The 17,579-nt window shown below is 42.7% G+C and overlaps 1 protein-coding gene across 2 annotated transcripts in view; it reads right to left on the reverse strand.

Annotated features, from left to right (window-relative positions):
* The window catches only part of HBP1 (HMG-box transcription factor 1), a 34,171-nt gene extending 19,415 nt beyond the window's left edge, over window positions 1-14,756 (reverse strand). The window contains exons 1-6 of one of the 2 annotated variants that reach the window (XM_084617769.1): window positions 14,693-14,756; window positions 6,329-6,521; window positions 4,797-5,031; window positions 2,731-2,863; window positions 1,179-1,290; window positions 946-1,058 (exon numbers count right to left, since the gene is read on the reverse strand). In XM_084617769.1, coding sequence (XP_084473895.1) covers window positions 946-1,058; window positions 1,179-1,290; window positions 2,731-2,863; window positions 4,797-5,031; window positions 6,329-6,521; window positions 14,693-14,707 — 801 coding nt within the window. In that variant the 5' untranslated portion in view covers window positions 14,708-14,756. Of the gene's footprint in view, window positions 1-945; window positions 1,059-1,178; window positions 1,291-2,730; window positions 2,864-4,796; window positions 5,032-6,328; window positions 6,522-9,443; window positions 9,696-14,692 lie in introns of those variants that run through there. The other variant, XM_084617770.1, reaches the window with a different exon arrangement.
* Window positions 14,757-17,579: the final 2,823 nt, after the last annotated feature.

Below are 17,579 nucleotides of genomic sequence, written 5' to 3' on the forward strand. Positions count from 1 at the left end.
TGCCACCAGCATGGAAACAGTCAGTGCTAGCACTGCCCTTATTGGTACTGGACTCAATGGATGCCCTGGGGCCAGAACCGTGGTACGGGGTCTCTGACCTCCCTGCACAGTACCAGAGAGTGGTTGACATGACCTGCTCTAATCTGCACATTGGCATTCACACTGTGCTAGTCTGTGCTCCTCCAGGAGGAGGCAGATGACCTTGAATGGCCTCAATTGGTCTTATGTGATCTTTTCCTTGGCGCACCTTAGGGGAACAACTACTCTGTCTGCTCCAGCTCCAGACAGCACTCTCAGAACCCAAAGGCAACCTCCGATCCAATGTAGGCCTCAGAGCTGAACCAAGCCACCTGGCCTGTTCAAGCAGGTGCTGCTTTAGACGAAGATCCCTCACTACCTGAATCCGCATCGTGAACAATTTGCGAACGCTACTTGACATGGGCTTCGCCTACGCACAGCAAACACCGTGTGAGATGGGAATCGCTTCCCCACATGACATATAATGTTTAAACCCTGGTGAGAGCATCTCCAGGGAAATACTTCAACTAAAGCTAACTAACAAGAAGTCTAACACACACTATACTAAGGATACTAATTAACTATATACAAACTAAAAAAAGTCACTAAGAAATAGAGAAGTTGTGAGGTTGGGAACCACACGGAGCTCTGACTCCAGCCACAGCTGATAAGAAGAAACTGAGGGGAGTCACTGCAGTGCTGACTCAAAGCCAGGGGAGGGTTTATGAGCACCTGTCTCTTATGGGTACTGCTAAACAAAATTCTCCAGCTCCAGTGCACTGGGCACACAGACACCTAAGCAGAATACACAGCTGCATCTACTCAAAAAAAGAACCCTCCTGATGCAACAAGACGTGGATAATGTTGCACACAATATAAGCACTGTACTTCGGTTACTGCAAAGGATTCAATACATTAAAGGACTACCTTGTAAGTTCCCATTAGGAGATTGTCCTCTTTTTCACAGCCTTCAGCTGTAACAAAATGTTCAACTGTCTGCCAGTCTTTGTTGTGTCCTTTGTGAAAACATAAACGTGTGCCTGATGTTCGGAAAAAAAAAAAAAAGTCAGTAAGTTTCTGTCAAAAGAAGGAGCTGTTATTTAAAAAAAATAAAAAAATAAATAAAAATAAAAAGGATCCTACAATGAATGCTATGTTACCTTTTAAAAAACAGTGCCAAACAGTTGAGGGCCAAGAGTGGCACCATCCTAGATCATCGTCATCTGAAAGCGACGACATGCAGAAAATACCAGACTCTGATTCACTACTTGCCTATTCAGAAAACAAAAATATATAAATGATTTAACAAATATCTTTAGGTCTAATTCTGAAAATATTTATGCATGTGCTTAACTTTTACACACTGACTTCAAGCCGAGGATTCTAAAATGAGGATTCCTTGGAAACAGGGATACAAAGGCTCAAGGGAAGGGGAGCAAATCTGAACCAGTGCTCAATTTCATGCTTGTCTATTTGAGGAACAGAGCCATCACCTTTCTGGCCAAGGTCTAGACACCATTTTTTTCACAACCCTTCCACTCCATTCCTCAGTCAGCTACAGGGAACACTTTTGCAATACCCAATGCATCCCATCATCCCACAATGTGCCTAAATGTGTTGTCAGTCTCCAGGGCCTCATACTCTTTCCACAAAAGCCAATGAGAGTTTTGCCACAGAGTTTAGTGGGAACAGGATCAGACCCAAAGATGAACAGACAGCAGTTAGAGCTAAGAAACACACATGGCAATCTATGTTCCCTGTAGAGCCACGCAACAAGCTCTCAAGGGTTGTGCAGGCAGGCGGGGAGAGGCGCCCCTTCCTTGGCCCAGCCCAGTTCCGCCAGAGCTGCTGGGTAGAGGAGCTTCTCCCTCAGCTTAGCACAGCCCCACTGGAGAGAGGCACCTAGCCCCCGACACGGCCCTGCCCTGCTGCTGCAGTTGGGGAGAGGTGCCTCTCACCCGACCCCGAGCTGCTGTGGCTATAGAGGGCTAGGAGTAGGGGGGAAGAGGAAGTCCTCTCGTCCCACAGCAGCCTACGCCCCAAACCCCCCATCCCAGAGCCCGTACTCCTTGCACCTCAACCCTCTGCCCTAGCCCTGAGTCCCCTCCTACACCCCAATCTCCTCATCCCCACCCTACAGCATGTGCCACCAACCAGAGCTCTCACCCCCCACCCCAACCCTCTGCCCCAGCCCCGAGCCCCTTCCCACACTCCGAACCCGTCAGCCCCACCCCTACCACATGAATTTTGTTATGTGCACCAATATGACCATATTGGTGCACATAACAAAATTCAATCCGCAAATGGACATAAAAAATTAGAGGGAACACCAATGGCAATGAAGATCATGATCTTGAGGCTGGTCCTTTGTTCATATCTTTAAGGGTTTGGGGCATCGCTTCTTTCACAATACAAACACATGTAGAATCAAAATATAATAATTAAATAAGAACTTATTATTTCCTCCTCTGCATTTCCTATTACACCTACTCTGTATATGTTTTAGATTGTAATCTCTTTGGGTAACAGACTTATTTTTGTCTCGGGTACAAGCTGATAAAAAAAATAATGATAATGGGGAATCTAGCTTACAGTAGGAAGGATGTTAGGAATGTATACATTTTATTCTTGTACTTTCTTCTGTTTCTGAAAACTTTTGTCTACCTGTCCTGATTCTTCACATAATTTAACAAGCATTTCAGGACAACTCACCCTTTCATGTCTGACTGGTGTTTCATCTAAGTGATGCTTAGAGAAGCTAGAATCACTCTTTGAGGATCCTGGTGGAGGACGTGCATAGGAATGTAAACTTTTGCTTGTTGCTATTATATGAACAGGAGATGATCTACAATGAAAAATTAATTTTTATTAAAATAAAACTTGGTATTTTGGCATCACAAGATTATGCTATTACTCTAAATAGATTTTCTTTTACAATTATTTTTCATATAGAAATTTCAATCCAAAAGACAATACTCTTTGTCTACAGCCAAACTTTGTGCATAAACATCTTGCCTGTGTTAACATTTTACACACAGACAGACATATACACACAACTTTCCCTTACACACAGTTGAATGTATCATTAAACCATTCCATCCAAAATAGGCAGACATTTAGCACATTGTGTAGGAGCAATTTAATACCCATGTTTAGTGATTTAACTCGGGTTCTTAAGCTTCTATATATGCAGCCACTATGCAATCTGCCCTAGTGACTGCATATATAAGCCATAAGCCACCCCATCTACCATACACCATAAAAGTCTTCACACTTTCATCACACAATTATTTGCAGTTTTTCTTCCGGAATTATGACTTTAGTCCATACCTTTCCTTAGCGTCTCAGCCAATTTCTAATACAACCAGGTATGCATGACAATAACAATGCAGAAAGTTTTTAAAAAATGACAAGATCATTCCTTACCCAAATGAGAAGTTACCCTAAAAATACAATATATTGCCATAGTTCTGCTGCTGCGGCATCATTCCCACACTTACATGTGGGAGGACTGGCGCTGCATAGACCGGAGAGCCGTAAGAAACAAGCCAACACCCCAGACTCCAACTAAACCCGCAGAGCAGCTTTCAATCTAAGCACTGTTTGCCACAAGTCTGGTTGGCTCTCATGCTATGCTTCCACTACTTTTGACACAAGGTATGTCTACAGTGCAACTGGGAGGTATGATTGCAGCACATGTAGAAATACTCAAGCATGCTTTGATCTAGCTAGATCAATGCTAGTTTGGGTAGGTCTACACATGCTGCAATCACACCTCCCGATTGCAGTGCAGATATACCTACAGTCTCTCATACAGCTGCACAGCAGGACGAGTATATTGTGATCTTTTTGTGGTGAGAGACTGCCTAGCACTGTTCAACTTCATTCCATATAGACAATTATGAAGCTGCTGCAATAGGCTCTAAAACGGGTAGGGAAACTACGGCCCGGGGCCACATCCGGCCTTCCAGACATTTTAATCCACCCCTCGAGCTCCTGCTGGGGAGTGAGGTCCGGGGCTTGCCCTCCTCTGGCACTCCAGCCAGGAAGCGCGGTCAGGCGTTTGCCCTGCTCTGCACATGCCGTGGGTTCGCACAGCTCCAGGAAGCAGCAGCATGTCCCCCCTCTGGCTCCTACATGTAGGGGCAAACAGGGGGCTCTGCACGCTGCCCCCGCCCCAAGCGCGACTCATACAGCTCCCATTGGCTGGGAACTACGGCCAATGTGAGCTGCAGGTGCGGCACCTGCGGATGGGACAGCGGGCAGAGCCACCGGCTGCACCTCCGCGTAGGAGCTGGAGGCGGGACATGCTGCTGCTTCCAGGAGCTGCCTGAGGTAAACGCTGCCTGGAGCCTGCACCCCTGACCCCTTCCGTTGCCCCAACCCCTTGCCCCAGCCTTGATCCCCCTCCCGCCCTCCAAACCCCTTGGTCCCAGCCCGGAGTCCCCTCCCACACCCTGAAGTCCTCATTTCTGGCCCCACCCCAACCCCCAATTTCATGAGCATTCATGGCCTGCCATACCATTTCCATACCCAGATGTGGCCCTCGGACCAAAAAGTTTGCCCACCCCTGCTCTAAAAAGAGTCCCATACTGTATTCTGGGAAAGGAATGTGGCTATCATGCAGGAATGGGAAGATCAAAAACACGGTTAAAACAGGGAATGTTCAGAGCTTCAGTTGGGACACAGAGCCCTCTGAGGAATAAAGGAAATGTCTGTAACAAAATAAACAATATTGCATATTTCAGAACTAAAAGAACCAAAATGAATGCTTGTACCTATTATAAAAAGAACACTGCATGAGAGGACTCTGTGGACTAGTGGCTATGTTTGCCAGTTCTGTCAACCAGTTCACCCCATTCTCACAAGAATAAGCACTTTCTGAATTGTTATTTGAGGTATGCTGGTTCCATGAAGGCCCTGAATATTCTTGATGTGAAACATCTGTACCAAGCTGAAAGAGCGCAGTTGGGGTAGAATCGGTCTGAACAGCCTGTAGTTCAGGAAGATCATCTACAAACAAGTGCACAAGAAATCATGCTTATTTCCATGGCTGAATTTTACTTTACAATAGTGGATAAAAGAATCTGTGGTGAACAAAAGGAGAAGGGACACAGTAACTTAAAAAACTTCTAAATAGCAATTATCTGTGCTTCTCAAACCCCTTTAATCACATCTACATTACTTATATAGAGCTGCAGACATGACAGTATAGAATGCCTCTCTAAACTCCTATTTTTTACTTTTAGGCAATAATTTTAATAAAAAAATTAAACTGAACAGATCCTTTCAAAGATCAAGTTATGAGCACAAATAAATACATACAAAATGTGGTTCCGATAGCAGATGCAGTATTTTTAAGGTTTAATTAGACCAACATTTAGGGGGGGAAATAGAATCAGTCTGAGCCTGATGAATCAGTAAATTAAGTTACTGTGCATCTTTACACTACACCACTTAAAATGTTCAATGAATATCAAGCACTACAATCTATCTGCTTTAACAGGAAAGCCTCTACAAAATGCTAAACATCCAGGGCTATTTCTGTAGAAGTTTCACAGCTAATCTGGAGAAACATATTTCAGAAGCCATGAATGTAGCAGTTATTCATATATATGACCAGCAGCCTACACATTTTACATATTAAACATTCTTGCGAAAGCAAACTCCCCCATTTGTTATTTAAGTTCTTACTGCTGACAATATACACTCTACTCCTGTGTAATTTAATAACATTATTGTACTTCATGTACTGAACTACTGTGTAACTTCATATAACCTGAATATATGAATATTTACTGAATATTTTACTGATTACACATTATTCAATTATTTATATACTGCTTTTCTTGAGCATGATAGCAATGAAGCTAAATGTTCCTCTAGGCCAGAATCTGCATTTAGACTTGGACCTGGGAGATGAGATGTGAAGCTCTGTCTGTGTACTTCTTCTCTAACAAAAAAAACTTCACTGGAAGTTGTGAGCAGAAACTTACAGCCCAGAGTTAAGAAAGAAAGTTTCTGTCAACATCTGCTTGTACGTGAATGTGGCAGGAGCTGGGAATGGGCTAAACAGGGAAACCATTGTGCCTTAGAACTGTAATATGGCATGATACATCAACTATAATACTATGCATATATCCTGTACTAATAAAAAACAGAAGTAAACGTAGAAAGAGGAAAATTCTGTCTGCTTCTGTTGTTACTCCATGTGTGTAACTTGCATGGACTTCAATAGGAATTTCACACATGGAGCAGCTACAGAAGTAGGCCCTTTATGTAGCTTTTAGAAAACTATTAAATTCTTTACCAAGCTCCATGTGCTCATCACAGGATGCATATCCAGGAGAAGATGGCAGGTTCTCATTACATTTCAGTAACTCCAATGACTCACTCATCCCTGAAGTTCTCTTGTCCACTACAAACAGGAGTTTCTGTACTGCATTAGGCATTTGATTCGTCTTCACTTCCCACACCATGTTAGGATGCTTCAAATTTTCTGACTTTGAAAAGACACAAGATTACACGCATAAAAATTATGAAACATTAGGTGTGTTATGTAGCTCCATATACAAATTGTTGCCTTATCACCAAGCCCTCCCTTATCCAAAAATCTTATCTACTACTTCTAACTTCTTGTATTACCAAAATGCTTATACTGGAGAACAAAAAGCCAATTTTAGTAAGTTTCATTACACATTTCAATTGCATTGACTGCTTGTTTTCTTCATTTCCTAGAATCTTGGTGCTGTAACATTAAAAACAAAAGGAAGATTGCTAAATGTTAGTACCGACTGTGAGAGGAACAGGTGGCTATTCCGCACAACTGCTGTTCCCTAAAGATTAGAAAACTTTCTTTTTTAGCTGTAATAATTTGGTGTATTTACTGATCTTTCAAGTAATGACGGACTAAAGCTCCTGTAACAGGATTCACGGCTACTTTCAAAAAATATCACTGAAAAGGTAATCATGGTGTTTTATAACAGGGCAGAATACAAGGAGATGGATAACTGACAAAGAAAATTCCAAGACACAAGAAAACTAAATGTGCGCCCCATATGCACTATAATATTTTGAAGAATAATCTATTAAGAAGTGAGACTATCTTCCCTCTGCTCTACGTATACAGAAAACTGCCATCTGATGGTTAGGCAGGCTGTGGTAGAGATTATCGGAATTCATTGGCTATCAGCTGTGCACGCAGCAAGTCTGTGCTAAAATAGCCTATTTTTGTTACCATGCCCTCGTATACACTTGTTTCATCCACTTCACACCCTGTCTTTTAGATTGTATACTCTTTGGGCTGACTGCTATTTACTATGTACAGTGCCCAGTACAATGGGGCCCTGACCTGGCTAAGGCCTCTACATGCTACCACAATATAAATAATAAAAACCGACAATAATAATAATAATAGGGAAGATTTTCAAAGGCATACAGGACAGTTAAGCCTAACTCTCCCATTTGTTCCTTTGAAAATCTCCTACAACAAACAGATTTCCGCTACCACAATGAAATTATTTGACACTATTGCACATGTCTTATTTTCATTTATGGCCAGTTTTGGTGTGTCTGCTAAGTCATTAATGTTTTCTTTAGTGGGGAAACACGATGGCAGAGGCACTTTTGGGGCCATGAGTATTCTTCACCATTTATTAATTAATTATTATTTATATTACTGTAGCACCATTTCAAGCTGAGGAGAGCTAAACAGGACTTCTAATTGCCTCATATACATTCAACACAAAGGATGGCAAAATAATGCCCTATGGTATTCTGCATAAGAGGGACTTCAGAAGCAGAAGAACAACTGCCAATAACTACCCACAGGGAGGCTTCATTTAAGGCCTGAGCCAGCTATCACTGGAGTCAGTGGGAGTCTTTTCATTGACTTCAATCAGACTTGTACAATGCTATTAAAAAGCTGCACAGCCACATGAGCAATACTATCCACCTTAACCAGAAACGACATCTGTGTCAGCAACACTTTGAAGTCAACAGCATCAAGGACTTACACTCCCACACTTCTCCTCATACTTTAGTATATAGCTATCCCTTATTCAGCCAAACAGGCATAGCAAAATGCAAGGAAGCACATTACTACTGCTGTTCAGCTCTCATCAGTTCAAACCCCACAACAGTTTCACCACGAATGTCACAGAAAGGAAAACACAGACGCTAACTATAAATTAAAAAGAAAAACAAACAATTCGTAAAAATTAGTATTTGTATTCCTATTGGAAGAATTTTCTTGAAAGCATGGCCTGCTGCATTATCTCCATTGAGGACAGTAGAAATGAAGAACATCAGACTAGTGGAATGCTTAGTCTCAGGAAGGCTGCCTTGAGGAACAGTTTTCTTCATTCTATCATCTGTGAACAAAATGAATGCCCATCAACTATATGGACCAGATGGATCAGGGCTTGGATGCCTAACTTTAGACACCTATCTCTGAAAATGGCATATAGCTTTAGCTGTGATTACTGATTAGTACCATCTACTTAAAAGTTATAAAGCGGCATGCTCATATTTTAGTAAAACTCTATACTTTAATCAAATGCTCAGTGATAGAAACTTGTACATAATACCAATTTGTAAGACTTTTAAAAGGATTTCTCTTAAAAAAAAAAAAAAGAATTCTTCTCATATAGTGTGAAGGGAGAAGAAGAAAGGAGTACTTTATAAATCATGCCAAACCCAATGATAAAGATCACCACCAAAAGCTGTCCAAGATGACAGCTGTCTTTTGACAACTTATGCTAATAATGGTCTGCTGCTACTGCTGCTGAATGATTTGGTCTGTCCTACACACCTGTTGACAGATTATTAGTGGCATGATTGAGATTAACACCTCTAAAAGATGTGGCTAGTCTAATGAACCCATTAGCATCCTCATGATTTTACCAGTGTAGACAAGCCATTATTATTTGATATCACACAGCTGGGAAGCGCCAACACCCTTAATTTGGTTAAAAAGAATTTGTATATGAAAAAAATCAACTCAAAGACATCTGTGCTGCACAACATATTTTAGTCCTGAATAGGCAAACCGGGATAGGGAAGAAGAACAAACAAACAAAAAAAGGCGGGGGGGGGAGAATCCGCTACTGTGGCATGCAATTTTTAAAAAATACCGGCTTTGTCAATCTAGTTATGTCTAGTATTAAACAATAATTTGACTCAAATCTCCTAATCAGTATTTTGCCATCACCTTCTCCCCACTCCAAATTTGTTCAGCTATGCATTCACATTTTCCCAAGTCAGTTATAATCTAATTACTCAGACTTGTGTAGCTGAAAGCAGAATTTGTTCTAACAGAGCTTTGGGTGTTCTCTAGGGGACTTCACAGTGAAACGGAGAAAGTGATCTATGTACATAAACATCATTATCTAAGTGCTACATGCATCATGTCATTTTTATTTTACCATCCCTATTTCCTTCCTTCATTCTATTTTCTTTCTGGCTTTTTTCTCCCCATCCTCCATCTGGGTCTGGCCCTTCATGGGGAGCTGGGGAAGGGATCAGGACAAATCAGAGCACTATCCGTTCTTGAGGCTGTTCTCTCTTCTTTTCTGTCTATGCCCTTCTTTTCCTCCCTTCCACCTAGTTTTGCTGTCCGTTGGGTTCTCTCTGCTTCCTTCTTCTCTTCTTCCATGGATTTGTTTTTTTCTCCTTGATCTTTCTGTCCCTGCCAAAATGACGGAGTTAGTTGCTCCACAGGAAGGTATTTCTCTAAAACAAATGCTAAGTTCATAATAAAATTTACCTAAAAAAATTAAAAGCCTATGACCAATACAACCTATACAATATGCATGAGGAATACATTTTCCAGTCAGCAAATGAGTTAGTATTTCCAGCTCTCAATTTTACCCAGACAAAAATCTCTGTATGCAAAAGTCGAGAATGCCTTCGACAAATAAGAAAGAAAATAAATGGGTCCAAGTTCATTTTGCAATGTTTTATCCTGGTGGATTAAAGTCTGATCTGGGCATCATATGCTTTTTTTCTCTCCCCTAGGATGTTATTGCCATGGAATAAACAGTAATTAGCTTGAGAGTACAGATGATTTTCTTTTTAATTCAGCTTCATGCTCAAAAACATTTGTGATAAATATATTTGCTAGAAGTACAGAACTGTAGTACAACATCGTAAAAACATTTTATTTCCTTTGGTCAACAAAGACAAATGTGAATGACTTGTATAAACTCAACTTTTAAAGGTTAGTTGAGTTGTTCATGTTTAAGAAATTGACAAAAATAAATAATGAGTTTATTTATTAGGTTATATACCTTCTATTAAAATAGATAGGTATCTCTACTCAAAAAATGGGGTTCAGAGAAACTTTTGGCAAAGGTTGAGCAACATCTACCAAAGCCACATTAAGATGGGATGTTTGGGTGAGACTATATCCTGTGGTTTTCCTTTTGGCGTTATTTTTCCCCAACCAACTGCCAAAGTCTCAGAAAACCCAGTAAGACAATATATTATGCTGTATACAGAGTATTTCAGAATTAGACATACTGAACTCCAATGACTTCATCCAATTCTACAAGCTGTCTTTTATTCTCTGAGGAGGGTCAAAGAAGTGCTAGTCTACTCAAACCATTTAAATGCCACACAGGATCCTCTTACCTGTTTGAATTGGACAACAGTCTAATTGTCTCCAAATGAAAGTTGCATGTACATGCTTATACATTTTATTTAACCCTCAAATTACTCCTGGATCATGCAGTTCATAGGCCAGATTTTAACGGGCACTGGAAGTCTATAGGAAGTTGGACGGGAAAGGGGAGCATGTCCACCTACTGCAAGAAATTAAAAATACTACAAGCTTCTGAGGACTGGGACATTGTTTTCATTTGGACTTTTGTGCCAGTGAACCATCACTCTTTAGAAGACATATTAGATAAGAGACTAGGTGTGAATTACAGTTTCATACATTTTAAGGCCAGAAGGGACCATTAATTCATCTTGCCTGACCTCCTGTATATCACAGGCAACAAATTTCATCCTGTTATCCCTGTATTGAGCCCAATTAACTTGTGTTTGATCAAGTATATTTTTAGACTTAGAAATATTCAATTTTTATCAGTAAATGTTGATTTGATCATACAAATACAAACTGACCTGAAAATATTTCCAACTATAACAATCAAAGTTTACAGGTAGGCAAAATAAGCAAAATGCTGCCTGAGAACCTGAAGTTTTATTTAAGAATACTTACAACATGAGTTATCAACATCAGATGTCAAAATATGCAAAGTAACAGTTATAAAACTTTTACTTTTTGAATCAATCCACCCTGGCTAATAGCCCATCATGGCTGACTCAGTGGACATGTGAATGGAATAGTTAGAAATAAAAAAGCAATATATAACAAATGTAGAAAGGGAGACATAGATAGCAATTTGCATAAATTAGAAGTTATGAAGTGCGTAATATTGATAAGGGAAGCTAAAGACAAAATTCCATGGCTGGCAAGGCTAAGTACAAGAAGGAGTTTAAGTATACCAGGAACAAAAAAAATCCTAACAGTGGTATAAGCTCTTACTAAATTGAGATGGTAAAAGTGTTCATAATGATAAAAATAAAAAAAGGCATAAGTGTACAATAAATATTTCTGTTCTATATTTAGAAAGAAGGATAATAGTATTCATATCACATAAGGAAGATGAAGTACTTTCCAGTTAATTTGTAACTGAGGAGGATGTTCAATAACGTTTAGTGTCCGGATGGATTGATTTAAAATCAAAATGATTTAAATCACTGAATTTAATCATAATTTAAATCAGCAAGCAGAAAACCCTGATGTAAATAATTGATTTTAATCTTGTTTTGCAATTGTACTTTTTTTTAAGTTATTTTCCTAAAGAAATATTAATTCTTACTGGTTGGTAACCATTAAAACATGTTGATTTGCACCTAAATATACACCAAATTTCATGGGTTTTTTTGCTAACCAGGAGAATATATATATATAGAGAGATCAATTTGACCAATCTACCTAACTTACATTTATTCAGATTCTTAAGTTTTTACATGTTAGAAAATAGTGAATGATGCATCTTAGATGATTAATTTTTTACTTGTGATTTGTGTCAAGTTCTACCTGGATGGGAATTAAAACTCAATTAAATGCACAGAAACATTTTAAAATAGTTTTTTAAGTTAAAAAAAATTACATTTGCTGTACTGGATACATAAAGTTTATTAAAAAATATGAAAATATGTTTTACATATAAAACTAAATCATTTATTAAACAAAAGTAAATATTATCTGTAGTTTGTGAACTGAACTGATTGTTTCTGGACACCATGTTCTTCAAGATTTTAGAACTGATAGTTCATTCTCTCACACCTTGTTTTTATTCACAGATGGAAGAGGAAAACAAGCTTTTTTGCTTTTTCAACTCCCAACTGGTTTCTTAACTTTGAATGAATTAGTCATTGACCTAAGCCAGTGTTTTTCAATCAGAGGTAAACTACTCCTACTATCTACATCAACGCATCTAGATATTTGCCTAGTTTTACACTAGTGCATTTTATGTAGCCTGCTGAAGTTAGTACAAACTAAAATTTCATACGACTTGTTTACATTTCAATGTATAGTATATAGAGAAGTACAAGTACAATATTTATATTCTAACAGATTTTATAATTATATGATAAAAATGAGAAATAAGCAATTTTTCAGTAGTGTGCAATGACACTTTTGTATATTTATGCCTGATTTCGTATGCAAATAGTTTTTAAGTGCAGTGAAACTTAGGGGTATGCAAGACAAATCAGATTACTGAAAGGGGTACAGTAGTCTGGAAAGGTTGAGAGCCACTGACCTTTAAATTATTTGAATAAACTGAAACGAAAATAATCTCTCTGCACCTTCAGAAGAGGCTACTGACAAAAGCTAGTTTAAGACTTTATACCTGTATTTAATTCCAATAAAAAAAATCAAAAATTGTTTTCCCCCAAGAAATCATTATTATCCACCCAAAGTTGTCCTGTTCTTGATTGAAAAGCCATAAATGCACAGCCAGCTAATAATTTTTTCTTCTAGCACCCCCAATTCCCATTCTTCTGTCTAAATCAGAAGTGGGCAAACTACAGCCCATGGGACCATCCTGCTGGCTCCTGAGCTCTCTGCCTGGGAAGCTAGTCCCCAGCCCCTCCCCAGCTTTCCAATAAGCCTGTCCTGCTGCTCTAAGTGGCCTGGTAAGTGGGGGGAGAGGGGCTTGGATGGGGCAGGGGGTCCCAGGAGGGGGCGGCCAGAGGACAAGGAGTGGGGGGGGAGGGGGTTGGATGGGGGAGGAGTTCTGAGGGGGGCAGTCAGGGGGCAGGAAGTGGAAGGGGGTGGATAGGGGCCAGGGGCCATGCTGTTTGCAGAGGCACAGCCTTCCCTACCCAGTCCTCCATACCATTTCGCAACCCTGATATGGCCCTTGGGCCAAAAAGTTTGCCCACGCCTGGTCCAAATATTGGTCATAATTCACCTCAGCCCACAAAGGTCCAGAAGCAAGCCATCTCTCCCATGGCCGCTAGGCGACACCACGGCCTCACACATTCCCATTCTCCAGATTATCTCTGATTATCTGATCTAGCCTCACGTCCAATTAGATTGGATAAAGGGGGAGGGAGAGGAGGAGGTCTGCTCTATACAAACTACTGGTTGGGACTATCCCGTTTGCCCCTAATGAATGTAATTAGATCATGGTCACTAGGCAACCATCAACTTCCAGAACAGGATTTGGGTTATTTTTATTTATACTGCAGCAGCACTTGCAGCCAGCCGCTGTCCAGACAGTAGAAAAACCTGCCCTTGACTCACAACACAAAGCAGCCTGGATGCAGGCTCCGAACCACAAGCTCAGTGGCCAGGCAGAGAGAAGCCGACGCCGGTAAGGCTGTCCCCGCAGTGGCTCGCGCAGCGACTGACCAAAGCCTGTCTGGAGGGTTTGTGAGCCAGAGGCTGCCTGGCGGAAACGGGCTCCACAGCTGCCAGACCGCCCCCCCGCCCCGTCACGTGATTAGCGCCTGGAAGCGGCCCTTGTTTATAAGCCTCTCCCCAGCACGGCGCATGCGCGCAAGGCCCATTCATTCAAACTGCGTAACAACAAGCCTGGTGGGGGATGGGGAGAGTGGGGTCGCCCCGCGCCCCCGCCCTCTGGCGACCTGCACTAGGGCTCCGCGGGGGCCCTCTGCCTCTCTGTCGGATCTGATCCCCTCCGGTTCAGGTATCGCCCCCCCCCCCCCGTGCAGGGGCCACACGGCGCAACACCGGCGCTGCCCCGCGGCTTCGGCGGGGGCTGGCGCAAGCGGCCGGACACCGAACTCGCGCAGGACTTCGGTGGCGCTGCGCTCCCCGGGGGTGGCCGCTGCGCTCGGAGGACCCAGCACGGGAGCGCCGGCGGGGGAAGGCGCTCGGGGCCCCGCCCGCCCCCGTGACAGACCCACAGATTCGGAATCTGGGTCGCGCTGAGTCGAGTCCCGGCCCCGGGCAGGAGCCCGCGACTCGGGACCCCGCGGCTGGGTGGGGGAAATGAGCCGCTGGCCCCTGAGGCGGGGAGCCCAACCAACAGCCTCCCCCACCAGCGGCGCCTGCTCTCCTGCCCCAGCCCAGCCGCCCTCGCCCGTCCCGGCCCCTTCTCGCCTCAGCCCAAAACTTTTCAGCACTTACCAAACCCGTCGCCATTTCGAGATTCCCCTCAGATTCCCCCTCCGGCCGCTCTCCCCCTCCATCAAACCCCACCCCCCCGATGGGATTCGTCCTCAGTGGCCAGGACAGACACAACTCAAGGCACGGCCCCTTGCTATTGGCCTTCTGACCTGCCCGTCAGGATTCCCCCGCCAAGGGCGGGCGTGTTTTGACTTTCCTGCGCAGACGATTGCATAGAGCGGCATGTCAATCACACTAAAGTTGCGTTCCGATTGGTCAGTGGCGAAGTCCCTGCATTCTGGGAGATGTAGTTTCTTTTTCCATCGTGGGCTACTAAACAGGGAGCACCTGGACAACAAGCCCCAAAATGCGCCGCGAAGCGCTCGGCTGATAGTAAACAAGAGTCATAGGGACACGTGTATCTGCCCTTCTGGCTAACTTTACCCAGGAGACTTAGCGGGTGGCTCTACCCTTGGCAGAGAGAGGCAGTGGCTCCTCTTCAGCTCAGTGGGCACCTCGGTGTAGTGGAGCCAACCAGAGTGTTGCTCACTGCCTCCAAGACTGGGGGAAAGAGGGGGTTCATGGGAGGCAGGCACATGCTGCCTTTTCTTATGGTGCCAAATGGGGTGGGAGGGCCCTTGTGGAACAAGTTGAGCACTGAGACTCTAAAGACCCTCTCTGGGCTATCAGAGGAGAGAACTAACTGCCAATGGAGTTGGAATCCAGGAAGGGACTGCAGTGTTGCAACGCGTTGCATAACTTTTAGATGTGTACAACAAAAGTCGCAGGAACGCTACTGCAATCCTTAAAGCCTGAATTAGTCATGTAGGTTCCTTGTACAATATGGGAGGAAAGATAGCTCTAAGAGAGCCATTTTAAGCTAGCTACTGGGAGATGTGCATGAGAACATTGTGTTCTAAGCTCTATCCCTCTCATAGCCCTGGTCTACAATGTGTGTGTGGGGGGTGTCGACCTAAGATACACAACTCGCGTAGCTGAAGTTGGCGTATCTTAGGTCAACTTACCGTGAGGACGGTGGAGAGTCGACCGCTGCCGCTCCCCCATCGACTCTGCTTCTGTTCGCATCTAGACGAGACGCAATAAATAGATCCCCAGTAGATTGATCACTTCCCGCCGATCTGGCGGGTAGTGAAGACCTGCCCTATAGACAGGTGCCTGTCTCTGCTTAATGAGCCACAAATGGGAACCCAGTGCCTGAACTCAGGTAGTTTAGGCATCTAAGGTGTTTCTTGCAAAAATGATCTAGGTGGCTGCCTCACTATACACAAAAGGGAAAAGAGATAGTGGCTTAAATACCTTTATGGATTTGGGCCTAGAAGTAGGCAGGCCACTCATGCAGTTTTAACCAGAGCTGCTTTTGTAATGTTTGTCCCCATCCAGTACTGAGACAAAACAGTTGTTGGTTTTGTCTTGTGTCAGAAGAGGGATGCCATAATGGAGTGGACGTGATCTTGTGCATACTGTGTATGTGAGGTAACACCAGCAGGGACTGGGCAGAGTGCTGTTCAATATGGCACCCCCATTTTGACCTCACACACATTGTGTGTGCAAGATCACAACCCAGTAGGGGCAGGCCCATGCCATTCCTGGAATGTTCAGTATCCTGGAAATGTGCTAGTGGGCACCCTATCTATAAGCCCAGGAAATCAGCCATAAAAAGTGATAGGCCTAGGGGCGGGGCTTTAGATGAATCCCAATAAGCACACTGCAGGAAGCTGAGTTCAAGACAGCACAGAACAATTGAATACTAGGATTTAACTATCTTCTCTATCATCTGTATCATTGGAGAATTCAAGGTGATCAGCAGCACACGTGCACACTTCCTTAATCTTACTGAATTTTAAAAAGCTTACCCTTTGCTCCTGTGGATTTAGTTACTCCAAATCATGTTTGCTGTCGTCATTTTCTGTTCACAAAACTAATTATCTTGTAAGGTTCAGCTGCTTTTGCACATTTTGTAATAGCCTGCACTGGGGGTCGGGCTTTGTCCAGTCTTGGAGTGAAGAGCTGCTTTTCCCCTTCTTTCGCAACAGGAGCTCTTTCACTACCAAGCTGATGTTGCACTGAGTCATAGCATAAGACTGGAAGTGACGATTTTGCTCTTGCTTGCTTTCTGACTTTAATAATACTCTGTACTTTCCTACCACCTTTCAACTTAAAATCTCAAAATGATTTACCAGTTTTAACTAATGTTCAAAAAACTCCTGTGAAGAAGGTATCCCCATTTTACAGCTGTGGAAACTGAGGCATAAATAGGTTAAGTGAATTGTCAAAGGTCAAACAATGAGTCAGTGGCAGCACTAACACTAGACCACAGCTCTCCTGACTCCCAGTCCAATGCTTTAATTATCAGACAACACTTTGGTTGCATTTAAACTGGCAGTGGTAACTGAGGCTCAAAATGTACTCTGGGGGAAAACACAAAAAATCCCTTTCTAGGTTCCTATGCAATGCCCATCTATATCAGAGGGCCTCACATATATTACTGAGCTTATCCTCACTGTATACCCGTTTGATTAGGAATCATCCCCATTTACTGACAGGGAATTGAGGCATAGAGATTAAGTGAGTTGCCTAGTGTCACCCAGGAAATCTGTGGCACAGGTGGGAACAGAACCCAGATCTCTGGAGGTTGAGTGCTGTTTCCTGTCTACCAGATCCGCACCTTAAAAATTCTAATACAAACAGAAATGTTTTCCTAATTTAAAAATAATCATCAGTATCTTAATAAGAATATGAAAACTTCAATAACAAATAGCTCAGAGATTGTGTGGGGTGGATTGAAATCGGGAAGAAAAAAGAAAACATGCCATTCTTCCTTTTCCATTCCCAACCAACTCTCATCTTAGCTTTGGAGTTTGTTACAATTTGGTAACATACTATCTGA

This window comes from Lepidochelys olivacea, assembly GCF_965140295.1.
Source record: "Lepidochelys olivacea isolate rLepOli2 genome assembly, chromosome: 1".
Classification (NCBI taxonomy): domain Eukaryota; kingdom Metazoa; phylum Chordata; order Testudines; family Cheloniidae; genus Lepidochelys; species Lepidochelys olivacea.